The sequence below is a fragment of the Melospiza georgiana genome, chromosome 8 (genome assembly GCF_028018845.1).
Source record: "Melospiza georgiana isolate bMelGeo1 chromosome 8, bMelGeo1.pri, whole genome shotgun sequence".
NCBI classification, from domain to species: Eukaryota; Metazoa; Chordata; class Aves; order Passeriformes; family Passerellidae; genus Melospiza; species Melospiza georgiana.
The window spans coordinates 9,020,797-9,043,743 of NC_080437.1; the positions used below are offsets into that span (position 1 = coordinate 9,020,797).

Below are 22,947 nucleotides of genomic sequence, written 5' to 3' on the forward strand. Positions count from 1 at the left end.
TCATGCTTTTGAGTGTGGAACAGCTCCAGATCTGTTTAAAAGTATACACTGCACAAGCAAGGGGGTGAGGATGCTGAGGACAGTGGAAAACCAGGAGCTCATCAGCACACATAAGTAATTATTTTCTGAAAAATGTGACATGGAAGCTTTCTTCCAGACAGCAGAAAGAGATGCTTGACTGGTCCTCAGCACTTGTCAATCAATCTATGCATCAATCAAATTGTACTTTCAGTACGGATTAAATTTAATCTATCCTTGGTTACTGCCCAACCTTTGAAACGACAACATTTCTGTTTGTTGTTACCTAAGGCTGTAAGTAGGGATTTGGGTCAAGGCATTCAGCAACAACTTGGGCAAAACAACTGGATTTTCTACAGTCAAGGGGAGGGCAATAAATAATAGCAAAGCCCATTAATCCTCTTTTCCATTAGTGGCAATGTCAGATAAAGCTGCTTAGTGACTCTTGAGGAATGCTACATGGATGATTTATTGCATGTGTAGTTTTAGATGTTAAGTGTAATTTTGAAATGCGGGACCTCTGCAGACTCTCCAAGAGATAGAGTAGAATACCAGATGAATTACAGCACCATATAAGGGGCAGTTTCTGCATGTCTCTTCAGCTGATTTCCCAGCCTTTTCAGTGAGTTCTGGCTTCTTTGAGTGGATATGAGCCTCATTTGCTGCAGGAGCTGACAGGACACTTTGTGGTAACTGGTGAATTTAGAAAACCCCTGTCTTTGATGATGCACTTGGAGAATGGGTTTCATTTAGTTCCTTTTCTCCTGCCTGTTTGCTGTTTGACATATGACTATTGATAGGAATGAACTATTAATTAATTAGTCTACTCTGCATTACGGATTGAAAGAGTAGATAGAGTTTTATAAACATTTTTGATAGTGAGGATTCATTGTAATGGTGCATAAGGAGGAATATTTACCCTGTATTGAAGAGTGGGCTAAAAATGAATGAACTCTAAACTTCCCTCTCTATTACAATATCCCTATTGATTTAAAAATGCAAACTGCTTTATGCCAGGAGGCGACTGTTCCTCACATTCCCTCCATTGTTGTTCCTGACTCCAGCTGCATTTTCTTCTGGGAGAGGACTCAGCTACTTTTTTATTCTGCTGGAAATTCACTGCACAGAGCAGGAATGTGAGGAGTGCAGTGCACCTGCAGGCTGGATACAGCCACTTGGCAGAGCATGACTCAACCCTCCATCCTCCCAGCCTGGAATTCAGCTGGATTTGCCTTGTGTTTGACTAAGAAATAATCTGCTAGGTTCTAGACAAATACATCTGCCTGACACTTATTAACTGGATGTTTTATTTAAGGCTTTAAGATACATTTATGCCTAGTTGCGGTTTGCTTAGCTCTGCACTGTGATTGTGTTTTGGCAATCGTTTAAAACTGTGCAGTGGAAGGCAATTGAGGAAGAACACACAGGAATTATTTCAAAAGGGGTTCTTTTTAAAAAGAGCTGTTAAACAGGTTAGTCAGAACTGTGAGTCACCCCAATTGAGTCATGCTCACTTTTTGGTGGCTATAGATGATCAGGTTTTCCTGTTTCTCCACGCAGCTATGAGTAATGCTGTGGTAAGAACTGTACTGCCTTGGAGAATGGCTTTTCCCTGCTCTGCCTGAACACATTTACCCATTGGGCAGTTTATAAAGTCATTTTTAGCCCATTCTCTCAAAACACTCGAGTGGCTGGTTGCATGATACGAGTGATGTGAAATCCTCCAAGTGTTGTGTTGGGGGAGAGAAAAGAGAGCAAGGGCCCTCACTACCAACCCATGACAGGCAGCACCTCTGTGGGGCTGGTAGGAAATACCAGAGTTATCCTGGCTGGCATTATCCCCTGAGCAGCCACAGGGGCTGAGGCAGGAACCTGGGTAGTTAATGAGAGCTGACAAGATCTGTGAGGAACAGGAAAAACGAGGGGGTGGCAGAGAAGAACAAATATGCCCTGAGATGGTAACTGGGTTGGTGCCTTAATAACTGTTGGAGCTGAGTTTGGGTGTGTTGGAGGATTTTTTTTCTATATTTGTAGAGAGCATGCATCAACACAGCTGTAGTGTTAGGCATAATCCCAGAGCCTTTACAACCATCATCCCAGACACTGAATTAGCAGTGTGTGTACTGGCCAAGGGCTTTCAGCTTGGCGGCTACCTAAAATTAGTCTGAAAGTGTGTAGGTGCTTAAATGTGGGTTTGAGAGCCTGGATTTGGGTTAGAAAGTGTAGGCTGCAGTTCTTCAAGCTTCAGCAAAGAGAGGGAAGAAACTGCAGCTCTGAATATTCCTACATTTAGACTACAGTATTCATTGCTCTTTTTTAATAATTACTGTCAGCATTTTTGTTAATATAAAGGCAAGATGTCCTTTCCTCGTAATCTTAAAAAAAAAGAAAATATCAGAGTCAGGTTTTAAAGGATTACTTATTGTTTTTCACTGGCTCTGCTTCTGAAAAAAATTTATAAAGACTAATTCTCTCTAAAAATGGATAGCTCACCTAGAAATAGAACATTTTTCTGTGATTGGTATCTTTCTGATTGATGCTCCAGAACTGCTAGACGGAAAATATCATTAAAATTAGAATGAAAATGTCTTTCCTATATTTACAACTCTCTGAGTAGTGTAAAACCAAAACCAATTTTCTCTAGTTTATCAAAGGGTCAGGGGACTTACAATTTGAGATAGAAAAAGTGATCATGTCATTAAGAACACTTGATGTGCTTTGCAACAAAGAATTTAAATGCTTCAAGAGGGAGAAGTAATGCACACTGCCCTCCTGCAATAGATAGCAAAGTGGTAAAGCTGCTTTCTGCATCAATTTCTTTCCCACATGGTTCTGCTCCCTTTCAGGAGGTCCATGCAGGAAATATCCAAGCCACAAATAGTTTGCATTGGGACCAAATTTATGTGAAGGAGGTCATTTGTTCAGTGTCAGCAGCTGTTCTAAAGTGGCACAAGGTCTTCCCAGAGAAAATTACTGCTTTCAGATTCTTTTTGAACCTTAAAACTGTCATAAACATGGGATGAGAACATATTCAAAAAAATAATGTACTGAAAAGGAGAAAACTGAAGGGCTGGGTGCTGCCCTCTGTGTGCTACAGCACTTCAGAGGTGATTGTGGAGACCCCTGTGAGATGCTCTGAGCCAGGAGAAGAAAGCTCTTCTGTAAAATCTTGTTCAGTGAGGTTTGTCCTGGTCCTTGGAAGAACATCTCCTTGTAGGAGTTGGAGACAAGTACTAAACTTATACCCATGATGATAATTGGCTGTTGTTAGAACCTCTCTGTGGTGCCATGGATGGTAAATCCCCTGTGGCCTGGCTGTGCCAGGGCTCAGATGCCGGTGTCTGGGGCAGGAGACTCCATTCCCTAAGGAGAGGAGATGTCCTGGTGGCCCTGGCACGGGGCACGTCTGCACACAGGCTTGGGCTCGGTGCTACCTCAGGACACCCCTGAGCCAGGCAGCCAAGCCAGCCCACAAGATAAACACACACATTAAGCAGGAGGAGTGCAGCAGGAGGATAGAAAGGCAAGAGCACAGATGGTGTGTGGTTATATGGATATTTCCTCAGCTTTGTAAAGAAATTTGGTCCTTGTTCCAGTGACTGCCACAGGTTCCTCTCCTCCCCAAAGTACCACAGTGCAAAAGAAAATCCTTCTAAGTCTTCTATTCTAATGAGAAAATCAATTTGAATCGGTGTGTTAGACATTTGTGATTTATGACACGTGCCATTCTCTTATATTTTCTATAGGATTCTGATTTGATGCCACAAAGCTGAATGTTATATAACAGAATTGTATTATTTAGTTTCTATAGAGTGCTGTGACCAGGCTGTTTTATTTTACTGTTTTATTTTACTGTGACCAGTGCTGACCTGGCTGTTTTATTGTGTTGCAAGACACTGTGCTGAGAATGGACATTTAGGTGAAATATCCTCTATCTTTCCCTCAATATAAAAGAAAAAAATACTGGGAAAAAAACCTCCAAAAACAAATCCAGCAAAACCAAAGCAACCCAAAATGTATTGAAAGGTAAAAATATTCTCAGAGTTTGGAAGAACAAATTTATGTCTGTGCTGAGGAGCTGTGGATTGTGCTGGTAAATTAAATAGTGCATGGTGGGACACAAGCACAGATCATGATCCTGCACAGAAATAGAAGCCAAACAGAGGAGGACTTTTCTGGCAGAGGAAATTAAAACAGCAAGGTGGAAGCTGAGCAGGAATTGACCACTGATTGTGGCTGCTAATATTTGGTGGCTTATTCAGAGCATTTTGGTGAAATACAAGTGCAGGGGATATGGTATAACTGATGAGATGTTTCTGATGTCAATGGATCATGATATTAGAAAAGCTAATGGCCTGAATCAGTGGGTTTCAAATGTCACTGGCTACATATTTAGTGAATAGAAATTCAGAAAACAACTTGTAAAAAAATTTTAGTATTTGTTACCATGGACTTTTCATGGCAGAAATGCGAATGAGCAACTGGAGCTTTATAAACCCCCACAAAAATGGATGAGTTAATGCCCAGAAGGCCTCCCTCAGCTGCCCATCATAACTGAGTTTTACATTGGGACTGCTTGCTCACATTTGCTGGATTTATTCTGGATTTTGCTTGTGCCTTCCTATTATATTCCCCAATGTGAGCTTTCTTTCTTTTTGTCCACCTCATTATTTTCTTTTCTGACATGTGGACAGCTTTTCCTTTCTATGAGATTAAGATGGCTGGGAAGAAATATTATGTCTGAATTGACAGCCAGGAATAAGTTGACTACATGGAGTTCTTTGTAGGATATTTTTCCATGGCTCAGAATGGGCTCCAGAGGGGCCTGTGAGAAGCTGGATCTGTCTTGGGTTTGTATTTATTGATGTAAGTTCAGAAAGGAGCATAAACACGTTACATCAATTTTGATTAAATGACATCAGCTTCTTCTCTGACCATACTAGCCCCTGAAATTAATAAGCACTTGGCAGAAGAGTAACAAGATTTATATGTACAGAAACTGACTGCAGTGAATGGGGTTAAAAAGCTCTCTGTGGGATCCCATGTCTTGCACAGTTGTATCTGATATGTGCAAATGGAGACTCCTTGCTTTCCCCTGTTTTTCATGTAGGAAGGAATATTATCTTTAGGTTTTCAGATAATTCATGTGTTCAGAGTAATGCAGAGTAAATCTAAATCCACTGCTAAGCATACATGTGTTACTGTCTGTATTTCCTTTTGTTTCCAAAAGAAAAGCAGTTCTGGCTATTTATTATGACACAGGAGACTTAAGATACAGGTTATACTTTTGTAACTGCATTTATTGCTATTCTCTTTCTCAACTTCAGTCACACAAACAGTAGTGATTATTCAGAGTTCTCTGAATGTGATCTAAATGCATAAAGTAGTTGTTAAGTGGCATAAGCTTCACATAATGGTGTAATTTTAAATTTCATGTCCTGGGTTAGTTTATGCATTAATAGTTCATAATCTGTCTGTATCAGATTTTCCTGCAGTTCAACAAAAAGTACAAAATAGGAAGTAAGCTCTTGATAAAGAAAATATTCAGGGTCTTGGAGAGTCTGTTTTCATACCCAAAATTCAGGCACATGTGGTCACAGGGATCAGTTCTATTGGGCTATAAATACTGTGGGCAGCATCCTTGGGTGGTGTAATTAGCAAAGCTTTGCATGGCCCCCTGGTACAGCTGCCCAGCCCTCTGAGAGCAGCCTGTGGGTGTTTTCTGCTGGTGGCCAGAGGATAAAATACCCAATCACAGAAAAAGGCATTAGAGGATTCGTGGCAAATCTGTTTTTGATGTTACCTGGCCCGTCCTCAGATATCAGTAGGACTAATCAGTGAGTGCCACGTGGTGCACAGTGATGCTTGGGGGAAGGCCAGGTGTCCTCTGAAAACACATAATTGCTGGTAATGGAACTCTTGGACAATGCTAATTAAAGAGGTGCTTCTGTATGTCACTGAGAATGAGCTCTGAAATTAGACAGCAATTGCTTTAGGTAGGTTTTGATACATGTCCTCTAGATTGGTATTGATTTTGTTTTATATCATTCTGGCTTCTCTGCTGCTGGCAAGATAAAGCTACAGGTACGATGAAAGGTAATATGAGCTGGTCTGCTAGTTACCTGGAGGAGAGGGAGCAAGATCTGCAAAGTACCTCATAGGTGAGTTCACTGCTATAGGCAGATGTGAAAAAGCCAAATATTGAAGCCTTTCAGGGATATGATTCTGTGAATAGATGTTTGGAAAGAACATAAAAATTAAAGATACATGTGTATTTTTCCTCATCTTGCAATACTGAGAGGAAAAACTGGTTATGAATTAGTGCTGTGTTGAGTCTAGCCTGACTATGGTGTAAACCTGCTGGAAACAGTTTTGTCATCTGTGATGGTATTAAATTGTCTGCAGAGGATCGCTGCAGCTGAGCAGGGGCTCAGTCAGCAGCACCACTTGGGCTGGTACAACACTTGGGCTCATCATGCAGCCCTGTGAGTGCTCTGTGATGACTGTGGGGCATCTCTACAGAGATTTTCAGCAGAGCTGATGGGACTCCATGAAACAACTTGTTCTTTAATAACAAAATTCGAGTCTTGGTTCTGTATTTCCAGCTTAGCACTCCTCCTCAGACCAGCGGCCTGTATGAAATCAGCTGATGCTGTTTGAGCAGGGCACCAGGAGTGCTGTAGCCTTCCAAGAGATCTTGGGGTGTGCTCCCTGCTCCAGCAATTCCCTGTGCTGGTGGCAGCTCAGGTATGCACCTGGGCTCCTGAAATGTGATCAAGCTATGGGATTGTAGTGGTTCACAATCTGCACAAAATTGTGTAGCTCCATGACATTTTTCCCTTTAAAAGAGCAGGGATCTGTGCTTTTTGAGTTCAGGGTAGATGTGCCCCCCTCAGTGCAAACTTGGATGTACTATGGGAGTGTGTATGGGGTTTATGCTTATAAGGCTTGAGCCAGGAATTATGTGCAGTTTGATTGCACACTGAAATATCTTCAGAAAATACGTATATATGCATGCCCTGAAGGTCTGTGCAGGTGCACCAAGTTTTACCCAACCCAAATGAAAGGCATGTTATGGAATTTCCCTGGACTGGATTATGATAACTGTGTCTGCATCTATGCTCAGCTGGAATCTCTTCCTGCATGAGTCTGTCAGTTCATTTTGAGACACACAACAAGATCAGCTGAGTGCTGTTTCCCCCAGGTTCCCTTCTCAGATGATGTCCTAATTAGGTCACAGAGAAAATCAAAGATGTAGAAGATGGACTGAGTGCTCACCAGTCAGCTCCTACATTGTAATTGCTGTATTTTAGCTTAATTTCTCCTGAGATGTTTGGTGATGTCTTGGAGAATCTTGCCCATAAAAAGGCAGGCTGCTCCTCAAGAAAGCAAGTCGGTGAACACATGAATATTTTGAGCTGCAGCATGTAGCACTCAGTATTTATCACTACAGGAGAGAGCATGTGACTCCTCTCTCACATGGCAGCTCCTTGGTTTATGCCTTACAGACTGGAAAACAGCAGAAGTATCCTGCAGGATCACTTTTGGGGAAAGGGCAAGGCACTGGAGCCATCCCCAGTGCTAACATTTTGCTGCAGAATGATTCCTGCCTTCACCCCTCAAGAAAATCCTGTGTGTGGGAAGACAACAGACTTGCTAAAGTCAGAAATGAGTTACTGCCTCACTGCCTAAAGAAAAGTCAGAAGTGTGGCCTCAGAAGGAGCAGTGCGACCTGCCAAGGAAGCATATTTAGCTGCTCCTCAGAGCAGGGGAGCTGAAGGTGCTCATGTGCTCATGGCAGCAAACTCTGTGCATGCAAACAGGTGGGACTCAGTGCACCTCCTTGTGGGTACAGCTCCCGAGGGAGGTGAAGGATGGCTGGAGCCCTTCTGGGTATTGTTTCTTGGCAGGAGCACACATGCTCCAAGAAAAACAAATTTGCTCAGTATTTTTATGAGTCTCTGAGCTCAGCCGGGTCTGGCAGGGATGATTTGACTTCATCCAGAGAGACAGTAGTGGGGAGATCATTCCAAGTTTCCCTTTATTTGGGCAGTGGAACATGAGTAACTCCTTCCCCGAGCTGGAGGGTGTTGCCCTGGGCTCCTCATCCTGCAGTGTGAGTGTCACACTGTGCCTCTCACATCCTTCCATGGGGCCCAGGGCAGCTCCCTTGTATGGCCTGACTGCACTGCAAAATATAATTGCCTTTGATGCAGCAATTCCAGCACAGGCCCTTTGGACTCTGTGGGATAACAAATAATAATGAAGAAAATAGTCTGGCAATAAATGCTGATCACACCCTATAGGCTTGCACTGAGTTTTTCATTAGGTAGTAGATATTACATGCAAAATAGTAACTTTCCCAGAACCTTAGAGAGCTTAGAGTTCTTTGTAAATGTGTAATTTCCCCTTTAAAATATAGTTTATTTCCCAGTGTAAATTCTTCATTATTCTGTAGTTAGGGTTGAAAGACCTCATCATTTGACTGAGTCAGAAACACCCTGAAAAGAAAACAGTCATTTATTGAGATGAGCAAATTCAGGAAATTGAGGTGAAGGTTCTGCTCTGCAGGTGAACCCAAAGATCCACAAAGCCTGCAGGGATGTGGGTGTGGGGTGTGTGTGTAACTTTTTAGACAACTGCAGCTTGGAGAGCTTCACTATTCCTCCTTCTTTTTTACAGCATTTTGATTGTTGTTCTCTCCTGTTCTGCTAAAGCCAGAACTACTTCTGCCCACTTTTGCCTCTCTTCTTTTGCAGACTTACACTGCCTTTAAGGCACACACTGCCAGCTAACGCTGAGCTTATGAACATATAATTTATTTTGAATATGTGTCTCTATTACATGCAAAACCAAGCTGGATGCTGTGATTCCTGTTTCATGCTCCTTCCTGACCCAGCAGTAATTCTCCTGATGGTACAAACCAAATAAAGCATGGAATTTCTATGCCAATCTATTTGTTAGCCATAAATAGACAATATATTAGTCAAACTTCCAGAAGTGAATAGCAACATATTTCTGACTCTTGGTATCTCCAAAATGTATGTAGATGTTTGCTTTGGGGATCTCTGGCATTTTTGTCATCAGCTAAGGGCTGTCACGTGATGTTTATGTTGGCTGGAGCAGCACTTGGCAAAAGAGGGTAAGAACAAAAGTGGGTATAAAATGGGCAGCTTTTCTGCAAAGAAAGTGTCTTTTCCTAGACATAGGATTTGCAAAAATATGAATCACTGAAGCTGCTTAGAAGAAAAAAGGAAAAACTGATTTAAAAGCCTTTATTTTCAGATTTTCAGAAATACATATTCTGATGAATTCAAGATAAAAACTCCTTCTTCGAAGTTTATCTGTTATTCAGTGGGGAAGTTCAAAGCTCACTTCACATATAGGTGTAGCTTTATTTTCATTGGGACTTCAGGACATGAAAAGTCTGGCATGTCATCTGAATGTGGTGGTGAAATACATCTGGCACTGAGAATTTCAGTGTGCTAAAGAGTGATATGCTATAGCATTATGGACCTAATTGGCTGGCATGTCACTATTGAAAATAAGGAGGTAACAACTGTTTTAGGTTTTCTCTGTGCCTGGGACTTAGAAGGAAGCAGAGATGCAGGTTCAAGCACCTTTGGCTCTCCCTTGAGAGGGCAGAGTCTCTTTGCCTACTCTGGTCTCACCCCAACCACATGGATGGGAAGGAGGTGGAAGGAGCTGGAGTCAGCCAAGAGGGCCTAAGCCAACATCACTGTTGAAATGAGTGTTTGCCCCTAAAGACAAATTACTTCTGTCTGTTAAAAGAAGAAAAGTTACTGTGAGCCTACTGTAGCTCCTCTCTTGTGTTGCCCAGGAGAAGAGTGGCTCCATTTATCTGACTGGGGCATTGCTCTGAAACAGGCTCCTGAGTTTGCCTGGCCTTTACTTATATGCATGTGTTATTGCTATGCCTGTTTTATGTGAAGTTTCATTTTGTTGAATGGTTTCACCACCTTACAGGAAGAGACTCTCCACTTACAGTGATCAGTGTTATCTTTAAAACTAGTGCAAGTTTGGGAGTGAGCTGCAATGTGAAGTGCTTCCCTAAAGGAGATGTAGCAATTGCTGTTCAGCACCAAAGTCCAGACAAATGACAGGAAAGTGATGATGCTTTAAACTTGGCCTCAGTCCAAAGCATCCCTGACTTATAAACTGATCTTCAGTCCTGTTATCTTCCCAGGAGCAACATCAAAACGCTGCAGTGCGTTTGCACAGGGAATGAATTCACAGAGAATTAGACCTTGACTTGGGCACCCACAGATAGAGAAGTCATGTTTGCAAGAGCTCCCTTTCTTGTGGGGTGTGTGCAGGTACCCAGCCCTTTAAATTCTACTCTAGTCAAGCTGTGATGCCTGTCACTGGTATTTTGTGATAAATGCAGTGATTCCTCCATGACACACTTGAAGTGCTGGCTGTGAACCCTGCTTAACCATTCCAAATAAGAGTAAAGCATTCACTTAGGCATTCTGGAATATATTCCTTAAAAAAAACCACTTATTTTTAATGGCACTCTACTTATTGAGCATGTAAATTAAGCTTTTGCTTCCCACATCACCTAGAAGAATACCTTTGATCAGTTGCTGTCCTGCAAATAGAATAGCAATAAAGAACTTTGTATTTGTATGGTCAGAGCAATAGAACTGGAAACAGGAGGAGAAAAAACTCGGTATTTCAGTTTTAAGGTAGGATTTAATTACTAACCGTTAAATTTAGGTTTTTCTGCTCATCCTTCTCTCACAAAATGTCCTCTCTGAAGGGCAGAGGTCCCTGCAGGCTGGCTGTGATGTTCTGATCCCCAGGTAACTCATGCCATTATCCACATTGGTATATATGTCCAAATATAAGAACAGAGCAGGCTGAGTGTGTGAGAGGCAGGGAGGCTGGGATGGGGAGATGTGCTGCATTGTCAGTGCTGCTGCTAAAGGAAAGCCATTGTCAGGCTGTGATTCCTGGCTGCCACTGCTGCCTGGGAAATGTGTGTCAACACCACGCAGAGGCACAAGCTGCTGCTGGGGAGGAGGAGGAGGTGCCTCTTTATCCCTGCTCGGCTTGATGCTGGCGCCTCAGAGATGCCTTTGTCACAAACAGGAGTGCTCACAAGGCGTTGTCTGCTCTGCTTTCTCTCCCCCAGCCCAAACAACAACAACAGCAACGAAAATCCCATCTCTGCTGTGTAGCACTGAGATTGTTTGCTGGTTGGACTTTTTTTTTTTTTCCTTTTATGCTGCTGTAAGATTTCAGGATGATACAAGAGTGTTGTTCACTGGATTTGAGGGGTGTTGTTGGAGGGGGAATTCCACTGCTGCCTCAAACCCAGCGGTTTGCAATATCCTGAGCTGACCCTGCTGAACGTATTACATCAGGTCAGAAACATTTTGTTGCAGGAGCACAGCAGCCTATTCCTTTCACAGCGATGGTTTCATCTACTGCTTGCTGTTAGCTTAATAACCTCTTCCTACTTGAGCTGTCCATTCTGCCAGATTTTTTTTTTTTTCATAGAATCCCTTGTGGTTTGGCCATGAACTGAGCATGTAAGAGAGCACTAAACAAGAAAACCTCCACACAGCTAGCTGGGCAACCCTATTTAAGTAAAAAAACTCCTGCATTTGATGAGCCAATTACACACAGCAAATATTAAAAGGACAGAATGCCAAATACTTGTCTGCAAACCTAAGCCTCTATTAACAGCACAGTTACAGCTATAAATGATCATGATCTGAGCCTCACAATCTACCTGCACCCCTGCCTGAATCCTGGGTGCTGCTGGCTGGGCTTTGTGAGTGTTGTAGGACTAATCCCTGTGGTTTCTTGATTATGAGCATGTGCAGAGCAGCCCAAGGTAGAGCCGTGCATGCAGAGCGAGCACACAGACGTGCCTCGCAATGCCATGTTTGTGCATGTGTTCCTACAACTGAGGAGGATACAGGGAGCCTGCCTGCCTTGCTGATTTATCTGATGTTTTCTTGTTTCTGTTTCAGCATTCAGGATAAGTCCTTCAACACGACAGCTTTAGCAGAGTAAGTGAACACTTTAAAGATGTCCTTATTTTTAAACAGGAATGATGAGTTTAGTTACCGTACAGGATAATTGTAAGTGCTATGTGAGAAGTCCCAAGCTATCTGTCATATATTTGGATTGAGTTTTCTGTAATCTAAATATATTATTGCCTGTATGGGAAGGATTGCATAAAGCAGCTGCTTTTAAATGCTCTGTGACTATTTAGCAGTGAAATCCCTTTTTTGGGAGAATATGTGCTGGGTGCACATCACAAATGTTTAAGTGCATGATTTGCAGTGTCGGATGAACCTCCTGTCAAAATATTGCTCATTTCTGATACTGATGATCCTGTCAAACACAAGCATGTCTGTTTTCTAAGGACACATGGTCTGTACTTACCACAAGCATTGTTAGGAAACAAAAAATCATTAGGAAATATTTTGAAAAATCCCTATACATTATTTAGACAGGCCAAGTACCAAAATTTTCATTTCTTTGTTATCAATTCCATAAACTCCTTAGATGGCCTTTTGTATATATCATAATCAAAAGGATGTATATGTTGATTTTTCTGGTTGTTTTACAGAGACAGCAGAACAAGGGAGGACATTAGAAAGTTAGGAAGGCAAACCCTCTAGGAACTATTGCAAATGAAATGGTCTTTGTCTTATTTTAGTCTAAACCACTTCAATATTGGTGTTCTGTGCATTTTTACTTTGCATGCTTTTGATTGTTTCAAAAGCTTTTGGGGAAGATTCTGCAGCAGTAAGGAGCCAAGCTGTTTTTCAGGAGGAAAATGATGTATGGATTTGTTTGTGTATTAGGTGAGCTTTACACTGTTAAAATGCACATAATGTAAAACATCTCAGCTGGACAGTGAGCTGTTTGCTGAGTGCTGTGGGACAGGGGACACTCTGAAAGCAGGCCAAGTTGTAATCATCTGAGCCATCTCTAAGTGCTGTCATAACCTCTGCAGGAGAAGTAATATTTCAATGGGATCTAAAGAATTTCCCTCTCTTATACTGCTTTGCTTTATTTGCTTATACTTCCTTGCTTTATTTAATATTTGAATTTAGTCACACATTTTGTGTGGCTGGGGCGGATAGGGAAAGATTAAACTGAAGCTAATAAATCATGGAGCGATTTTTGTTTGCTTGCATGCTTGTTTGTTTTCATTTCCTGTGTTCCTGTTAGCTACGTGATGAATTTTGGTCTGTAAAATTATGGGTTGCTCCCCCTTCACAGAAAAATAGCCAGATTACAGAAATTATATTTTCATGTTTTTTTCTTCCCTTTCCTCTGTCCCTAAGTACATCCATTGTTTCCTGCAGAGATTCCCCTGGAGCAGTCCCTAAGCCTGCCTCCCCCCTGAGGTTTCTGGGATCCAGAGGTGATGGCTTTCTCTGTGGGGCTTCATGTTAAACCAGGAGGGTATAAAATCTGAGAGTGTGGTACCAGCCCTGCCCTTGGAGAGATGGAGAGGGGTTGGATCTCCCCCATTTCAGCTGCTTTTGGTTCTTGTTCGTGGGACTTCATGTTTCATCTTATATTTCCAAACAAAGGGGTAGAAACGTGCTTTTAGAAAACAAAGGGAGTGAACAATGGTATCTGAAAAGCATTGTCCCATTGAACAAACTTGGTTCCCTAAGTCTCATTCTTCCCTAAATCTCATTTGGAGCTGTCCCCCAACACCTGCTTTTGAGAGCTGCTGAGGATACACAATTCTTACTGATTTCAGCACTTATTGCTTGTGTTGACCATGTCTGAAAACAGATGAAAATAGATTTACTTTTATTTAGCAGAAGAAAGAGTTTGCCATGCACATCTAGACATCCTCATTTAACAATTTCTGTCTTTATTTGTGACAAAGGCAAAGCCAGGGCTTCCTGAATAAAATCAAGGCAGTGGTAAAGCACCTTCAGGAACATTTCTCCAGACAAGGAGAGTGCCTGGGGGTGCCAAGCTCCCAGCAAGCCATGCATGCAGCCTGGTTTGGGACTGCTCACGTGAGCTCCTCAAAGGTCAAGTCAGTAAAAGGGAGCAGAGCTCACTCTGGTCTGAAATGGCTCCTGTGGGAAGGTGAAAATGGTAGGGAGTTAAAGAAGCTGGTGCCATTAACCCAGAGCCCCTGGAAGGAGCACAGAGACAGACTAGCCAGAGTGAGAGCAGCACTCCATCCAGGCTGGGATCCTATCTCTGACCTGACTCTGGCCCGTGCCATAACATCAATAATGCATGTTCTTACTTATGAGAGATATCCATCAGTCAGTAGCTCGATTGGGCACTGAAGGGATGATTCACATCACTGCTTTGGTTGAAAGACAGCTCCTACCCAATGTAAGCCTCAACCCATTTGGATTTCTGACCTGAAGCTGCTGTGCAACATTCTCTATTGGTTTAGGAGTGAGGAAGATGCTGCTGCAGTTTTTTGTTGGTGAAAAGTCTCTCTGTCTTTCTGCTGCACGGCCACAAACTATCAAAAAATGTACCAAACTCTTGAATATCACCCTATTATATACAGCTAAAGATAAACAACAAGATTTACAAGTTACTGATGAGACGAAAGGAAGGTGTGCATGATTGTTTTGATAGGTGCAGGCAGGTGGCATGAACACAGAAGACACATTTCTATAAGAAATCATGGTAAAAACACTCCATGCTTTAATGATGGGTATTTGCATTGCATGACAAATTCATCTTTTTAAAGGTCCTGTTATGGTCCTAGTCTCAAACATTGTCCTCTTTGAGTGAGCTCTCAGCCTCCTGGTTATTATTTATTCTTGCACAGACAAAAATTTTGGTGGGAAATTTTGGAGTTTATTGCTTCTGAACTTCCTCAGGATCTTTTAAATTTCATGATGGTCGTTGTATTCTCTGACTCATTATTGCTTCTCTTTCCTATCTGCTGCCATCCAGTTACTAAAATACATTTTGTCACACTCACTTATGTTGTTTATAAGTTGTGGAAGTCATATTTTATGACTTCTATCAGCTGCTGGGTGCTGAGTTAGGAGCTCTTCCTCTCAAGATCACCTCCTTACAGCCAGCCCAGCTCCCCCAGTTCAGGAAAGTGCTCCTTAACTGGACTTGACTTGGGCACTGGACTTGTGCTCAGCCATCCATTGTCCCTCCAGAGAGCGTTCCCCATTGCCAAGGTGGTCTTTCAGGAGGGTGCCTAGTGAGGTGACTGGTGAGAGGAGAGGGAGAAAAACTGGCGGCAGAGCTGCTTCCTCCCACCTCCTCTCTCTGAGGCACACCCAGGAGGGAGAATTTGTCCCTTTAGGGGATTCCTGGACTTTGCTGGCCATAGCTTGGCCCGTGGTGCACCTGGTGACACCTTCTCCTGTGTCTGTGCTGGGAGCTCTGTCCATCCAGCTCTGACCTTGGCACTGCCTCCTCATACAGCACATTTTCTTTCTGTTGTTTTGTCCCTCTGAAATATTCCTTCTAGTTCTAGAGCCAGGTTCCTGCTTCCTTTCACACTGGGCTTCCTTATTCAAACCCCCAGTGTGTCCTTGCTGCTTCCTGTGAAGCAGTCAGGTATTGGGCAGAGGGGAAGGTGTGACTGGCATCCAGAGGTAACCAGATTTCTACTGTGAATTTTTCCATTTTGCACATCAAGCCTGGTCTTCCACCCATCATCCCACTTTGCCATGTGGGGAAAGCTGCACTCACTGCAGGAATATTGTGTGATTAGGGTGATCTGCCACTGTAGTTCTCTGCTCCAGTTGTGAGCAGCAAATGCTTTCATGCATATGCTGATGTATTCAGGAAGTGTAAACACTTGAGTGGCCCTTTAAATATTTTCTGCTGCAGTCTGACTTTTGATATAGACACCAGCAGAAGACTGGTGGGGAAGAGGAATATATTAAACCCTTGCCATCAAATTGCAATGCAGAGCTATGAATGTGTCACTTAATGTACTCTCTTCTAAGTGGGGCAGTTCTTCTCAAAATTTAACAAGTCAGCAGAAGTACAGGCTGCTTCCCCCATAATGAAGAGATTCCTCTGCCAGAAAACTTCAAGGGATCAAGGCCTCCTTAGTGTCTGTGCCCTGTGAGTATTAACTGAGGGTGAGGAGAGGGCCCTGACTTTACCCCAGCAATACCAGGTTCTGTGTTTGCATATTTTGGGAGTGCATGCTTATAGATGCATGTTTATCTGAAGAAAGGCTGCTCATGGGCTTTGCAGGTTAAATCATCCTTCAAAGTTCAGCCATGCGGCCACAGTGTCATGTTCAGCTCTTAGTGGTTGTGGTTTAGCATATTTATCCAGACTTCTCTTCTGATTAGGCAGCCTTGGGACAATTCTTTTGTTTGTGACTTAAAGGAAGTAATTCATTATGGCTGTTCAGGCTTCTTAAAAAATACTGCTAGTTCACTTTTTAAGACTAACTCTCGCTTCATAATTTACTTGGGGATTCTTTTTCCTGCTGCATAAAGGGTGACTGGTCTATCACAGTTAATATTTTTGTGAGTTTGTGAGAAAACATCCTTAGTTGTGTCTAATTATTTTTGAGGTTGATGTGAAGTATACTATAAGCAATTAGAATACAGAGTTTCTTGTAATTTTCCCGTGATTTTTATGGTAACATCTGAATTCCTTGTAATTATTTCCATTTGTCTGAACATGATATACCAAATTGTGCATACTTAATGTCTCAAATCTTCTTCTTCCTCTGAGATTTGGACTATCATGGAGCAGTTATGGCATTAAATGACCCTGACTAAAGCGTGAGGAGAAGAAGAAATGTGTTTATAGTTTGAGCTGCACTGTAATGTTATTAAAAGCTAAGTTTCTGCAGCTGGCAGAGAACCAATAATTATCTTGTGCTCATTTTCAAGGTGTGACGGGTATTCAGACTCTGTGCATGAAGATCAAGCAGGCAGCTCCAGTCCCAGGTACTCTCCTACAAACTTTGTCTGAAATCCATTGGGAGCAATTGAAACTGTGACTGCTTCTGCATTAGAAAAAAGCCTTTATTCTCAAGGGAATGCAGAATTTCTAGGGTATTACCTGCAAAAGCTGTTAGTATTTCTGGGAATACATATTTATCTTGTGCACTTTTGTGTGATCAATATGGAGATTATTTACTGTTGCTATTATATATGTAAATATGTTATGGTTTATATTCTCAACTTCACATCATACTCCTGTCATTCAGAGGCGGCTGTGGTGTTTATACACTGAATTTTACTGTACAGCAGCTGGTGCAAAGCAGTAGTAAGCAGAGTTTTGCAACTGTGCAAGGATATGCTCATTGCTGTGTGTATCTGGTAAAAAGAAATCCTTTAAATTGTAATTTAACTGAAGTATTCTTGAGGCATGCCTCTCTCATGGCTATGTCAGTACATATTGATTGCTAAGGTATGCAATTTAACCTTTCAGGAAGATCTTAAAATCAGAGGATACCTTAAAATTAGCAGCACTGGTGCACATTGTTGGGGCGCTTGTGGGCTATAAAGCTGTAACTATAACAACTGCCTTGGAGCACACTTGCAGAAGGCATGGGCAGCAATGGTGTTCAGCTCCACAGGCACCCTGCAAGCATCCATCTGGATGCTGATGGGCCACAGATGGAAAGTGAGTTTGGCAGCTCAAAATCCTTAGGAAAAAACATTGAACCAGCAAGTTATGCTTTCTGGAAAAAAAGAAATGAATCTCAGAGGGATTTAATTCAATAGCCCTTGACTCCCCCAGCCGTGGAAGTTTCACATCAGGAGAGAGGTCACTCCCAGCTGACCATTAGAATGCTGCCAGCTGGAGCTGACATCTGAAATCCCAAGCTGCAGCCAGGGGTTTTGGAGCAGCCCTGCCTCCTGCACTGCGGTAACCTCGCGGTGCCACCGAGGTGCTCCCTGTGGAAGGCATGAGAGCAGGCTGAGGCTGGAGGCACTGGCTGTGGGTGACACTAGCAAGTGTCCTTGGACAGAGCTTGCACATTGTAGTCTGGGTGGGGATTGAAAATGTCTGCCCCAGGTCCCAGATTAAGCATCCCTGAGTAACACTGTATTTTAAGGCATCAGGTGTCTCTTACACAGGGGGATGTTTTCTCCAAACACATCCCTGGCTGTTCAGACCTTGCTTTGAGTGGCTTCCTCCTTCCCTCTGTGCAATGGCCCTCAAAGCTAGAGACCAACAGAAGGGAAGTGTGCTGTTGAGAGGAATTATTGTCTGTGATGATATTTTGTGAGGTTACTGCAAATCATTGGGTGGGGGAAGTCTTCTGCATGAAAAAAAGAGTTTCAGATTTTATCTGGGGAATGGGAACTGTACGTCTGGAGCCCAAGAGTGCTTCTAAAGCTATCATTTAAGTAGCTTCCCAGTTGAGTGTGTAATAATGCTAACTTAGATCTATAACTGATGTGTAGACCACTAAATTTAGTAAAAGCTATATGCCATAAATAGCTAAGAACTTGTTGCTCTTCTTCCCTCATAATGTTTTGACAGATGTCTGAAATCCTGCCTGATGCATTTCAATTTTATTTTCTTACAGAGACGATGATAACAAAGAAAATTACCCGGACAACTCTGCTGTCTTAGAGGAAAGGCAGCTGCCTTTGCAAGACACCCAGCAGCACAAGCAGCAGGTTTTAACTGACTGTGCTCTAAAGCCTGAAATGGGTAACTTAAAGCTGAGGAAACCTAAGCCCATTGCAAAGCTGGAAAATGGAAAAAGCCACGAGGAAAGTCAGGTAAAAAATTAAACTTACCAGGGGGAAGCTTGTGGCACAATGCCTAAGCAAGTTTTGAAATGCAAAGAGGGACTCCCTGGTAATTCATGGTGAGATTTGAGACCCCACAGTAATCTACCCTGATTTCCAGGGACCTGCAGTCTGCAACCCTCCTGTAATAACAGTTTCTTTCTGCTAGGGAATTGCAGAGGGTTGTGCTGCAACTGCTTTCAGAAGCGAGTGGAGAGCATAGCTGAAGATGTGCAAATATTTATTTAGACAGTTTCTGTTTTGTTTATTTGATCAATGATCTCCTTTACTGTATTTTGGCTGCAAATAGAGGGATTTCACTGTTTTCCTTCATCTTAATTTCTGTTTTTCTCATATTTAAATAGTAAGACCATAGCAGTGGAGTAGCACACTGGCAGCAGTGCTATCCCCCACCATCTTCCTAGGTGGAGCTGGGGGGAGCAGAACTGTAAATTTTGTCAAAGGTGCCAAGGAAGACTAGAAATGAGGAAACCTCTGCTGCTGCCTCTGGTGGTACATTTGCTCTGTTGACTCTAGAATTTCACCTCTCAGCAGCTGCTGAAAATGCCTCTGGTGCTTCCCAAGTTGTGTTGGATGTGCAGTGTAAGGGGTTGAGCTCTGATGCAGATTTAACCCCTCAGCTGGAAATATTCTCATATCCAAGATAGTTAATATTAATGTTGGTGGATTTGTTGGTCTGTAGTAGGCACAAGGCCTGACATCTGCAAATAACAGATGTCTGTATTTACATAAAATTGTGCATATACAAATACAGATGTCTGTATTTCCATATCTTGGCTGTATAATGTATTTGGCTACTTTTTGTCTCTCCTCTCTTCGTCCTTGTGGATAGAAATTTGCAGAGCTCTTTCTGAAGTACTTCAAGCCTGTCATAGACTAGGAATTATTTTGGACCAAGTTTAGAATAGGATTTCATAATATTATACAGAATGTCTTACCTTCTAAGTGAGAACTTTTTGAAGTTCCTTTTTGAAGGTCCTTTTTGAATCCCGGAAGGAAAATGAAAACCAAATGGCAAATAGTATTATCACAGTCTCTTTTGGAATACCAATGTCAAACTCTTGCCCTAAAATTCCTGTCTGTTCTTCTGGAGCTGATTCAGAAATAAAGCAATAACTGGGAGGTTTTTTTGCCACTTCACTGCTTCCTAGGAAATATTATTTAACCTTCAGAGAGATGAGGTGTGCGTGTTTATCAGCTGAACAGAAAAATATGATGAGAATTTTGCTCTGTGAAGAGCAAGTGGAGGCAGATTAGGAAAAGGAATCATGAAGAAGCCATAAATGGGGCAAGGTCTGTCTCAGAGGTCATCTGTTGCTTTTTCAGCCTCTTCCAAGCCTGCTGTGTGTATCCTGCCTGTACCTCTCACCCAGTGAAAGCCAGCACAGCACAGACTTGCTGCTCTGTGGCATTTTACATGGTCCAGAGGGGTTAACTGGAAATGGTGAAATTCTTTCATGGGAAACTTTTTTAGTATATAATTAGGCTGCCATAAGACACCAGCATGACTTAAGTATGCAGCCCTGGAAGGAAAAACAGTGCCAGGCAGATAATTTTCACATGGCTCAAGGGCTTGAATGAGGAGAGACAGAAGTGGTGAAACACTGTAACTGCATGAACCTTCCCTGGTGAAACCCCTTGCCACCAAGCCTCTGGATGGGGTAAATTATGTATTCCCAAGGAGCTGACAAACAGCACTTTGTGAGCACATGCATTTATGAAAGAAAAGCAGGATGCACTGCACATGGTGATTGAACTGTTCATCCTTGCTTTCCTGGGATTATTGGCAGAGTGCCTTCTCAGAAGTCTCCTCACTTCCCCAGCTGACTTGTCTGTGGCATCAGAAAGAGTGACACCAGAGCAGTGACAGAATCTCTGTTAAAGGTGTTGCTCTGATAAGCCAAGGAACTCTTTGCTATTCCCTCTTATGTGTTATAAGCCCATAAGATTCTTTTAAAGAAAATTGTCCCCTTAAAATTAGAAGAGGCTGTTGGGAGATAAGTTTGGTGTTTGTGTTGGAAGGATTAATGGGAACCATTTTTGTGTGCCTTTCTAGTTGTGAGAATCCAAGGGGTTTCCACTGTAGAAAGATCACTGAGAGGGAACAGACAGCTGTGGTCAAGTAGAGGGAAGATGGGATTTTGAGCTTCACAAGGCTCTCAGCTGAAGTGTGATTCCTGTGCCTCTGATATTTTTGGCACAATTCTAGCCCTGTAGTCATGTGCCTTTGGTCTTCATGAAGAAAAGGTTATTAGATTTACACTGATGATTAAAAAACCCAAGTGTAATAAAAGAACAGCATCAGGTGACTTCAATTGACCACTTATCAGATAGCAAAATGTCAGCAGGGTAAAGCTGTACTTTGCATGTTGCCTGCAGTTATTTCCCTGGGGGCAGGAGCTGGCTCTGGAGGCAGCTGTAACCTTTCCAAACAGAACATGGGAAGAGAGGAGGCTGCTGGAATGTGACTCCACCACTGTATTCCAGCTATTTGGTTTCATCTTTTCCATGGTTCCATCAGCTTCTTTATCAATTCTGCAGCACTCATCTATAGGAAATCAAATTAATTAAGATTTATTTGACTTCAAGAGGTGAGGAAGCATATGCCCAGAACATACTCCAGGGAGTCAGTGTGGGAACAGATGGTGAGGAACAGAAAGTCTGCTTTCCTTGCCCAGTCCTTTCTCCTGTCACTCACCTTTGGTGCACAGTCACGAGTATGGATTCTTGAATGAGTCACCCTCAAACTCCTTATTGATACAGGGACATATTTACAAAAGAACACCAAACTTCCTAGCCAATAGGCAGAAGCAATAAAATTTCAGTTTTAAAGTCTTATTATCAAGGTAAATGGCTATAAAAATGGTGGCCTGACAATCAGTGCCTACAGATGACAATGCTGAAACTTGCTGAGTAAAGTTTTGTATTTTGAGTATATGTGAAGTGTGTAAATTGCTTGTATGTCAAAGAACTTCCAATAATTTCACATTAAAATTATTATTTTAAGTGCACAGAAATCAAAAATCCAGAGCTGATATTGGCACATCAGCAGCAAAAACACATGAACACATCAGGCAGTCTGGAAGTTCTGCTTTGGTTTGTGGGTATACTCTGTTTATGTTTATTATGATGCAATTTCACTGTAGAAGTCACCCTCTTTAGTGAAAAGAAACAAAAATGCAGTAGAAGATGGGGCTCTGCTGTAGGTGCCTGTGGCACATCAGGATTTCACTGCTCTTTAAAAACAGATTCCATCAACGCTGTTTCCCTAGTGTTACTTGTTAACACCCTAATGACATGATTTTTGAGCAGCAACAAAGACATAAAAGAGAAAAAATAATACAGAAACAACCCAAATCCACCCAAGTCCTCTAACATCAAGCCTGCAAGCAAGGGCTTATGGCCAGTGCTCCTGTCCTCAGCCTTCCCCTCCATCCAGCAGAAAGCACCTGGAATTGCTGTGTACTCTCTGCCCTGCAGGTTCCCATCTGAAGGGTCCTACCCAAACTTTTGCATCCATGCATCCAGGCAAGCTTTGACACTGGAGCAAAGTCATTGCATTAGCAGGCCAAATTGTATTTTAATTTTTTAAACTATTAGACTAAAATATTTGATTCCAAAAGCTAATAAAGAGGTAGAAAAAAAGTCCCACTTTGATTACCACATTTTCAAAGATCTTAAAAAATTTATTTCATTGCAGTGCAAAGGAAATATTGCAACCCATTTCTTAGGTAAGGAAATGAGGAAGTACCGAACACATCTTTTCACAGCCCTACAACTGGTTTTCAAAACCTTGGATTTGAATGGACACTTTTCTCATTCCTGTTCTGTGACTCAGTTTTTTGGACTAAATTGCCTTTTTTATTTTCTGTGCAGCAGATTGCGTGATGTGGCTTTTTCCCCCTCACTGCCTTTCCCTCCTCCCAGTGTAATACTCTATTCATAAAGCTACACATATGCTAGGGAAGGGAAAGAGGCAAATGGTTAAATTTTACATATTTTATTTAAGTGATATTTAACTGCACTCACCTTTGTCAGCCAGATTTTTTGATGATTCCCAAGTAATAAAATCCTACTGACATGTGAATAAATAGTTTCAAATTAATTCTTTGTACAGAACCTCTTAGCTCTGATGCTGAAATCTGTGATACCCAAGTAATAAAATCTTACTGATGTGTGA

General features: G+C 42.1%; 1 protein-coding gene across 1 annotated transcript in view; it reads left to right on the plus strand.

The window, feature by feature from the left end:
- FAM13C (family with sequence similarity 13 member C) overlaps positions 1-22,947 on the plus strand; it is a 115,025-nt gene that overhangs the window by 56,287 nt on the left and 35,791 nt on the right. Inside the window, exons 7-9 of the mRNA XM_058029104.1 lie at positions 12,024-12,062; positions 16,887-16,943; positions 18,539-18,737. Coding sequence (XP_057885087.1) covers positions 12,024-12,062; positions 16,887-16,943; positions 18,539-18,737 — 295 coding nt within the window. The remainder of the gene's footprint in view (positions 1-12,023; positions 12,063-16,886; positions 16,944-18,538; positions 18,738-22,947) is intronic.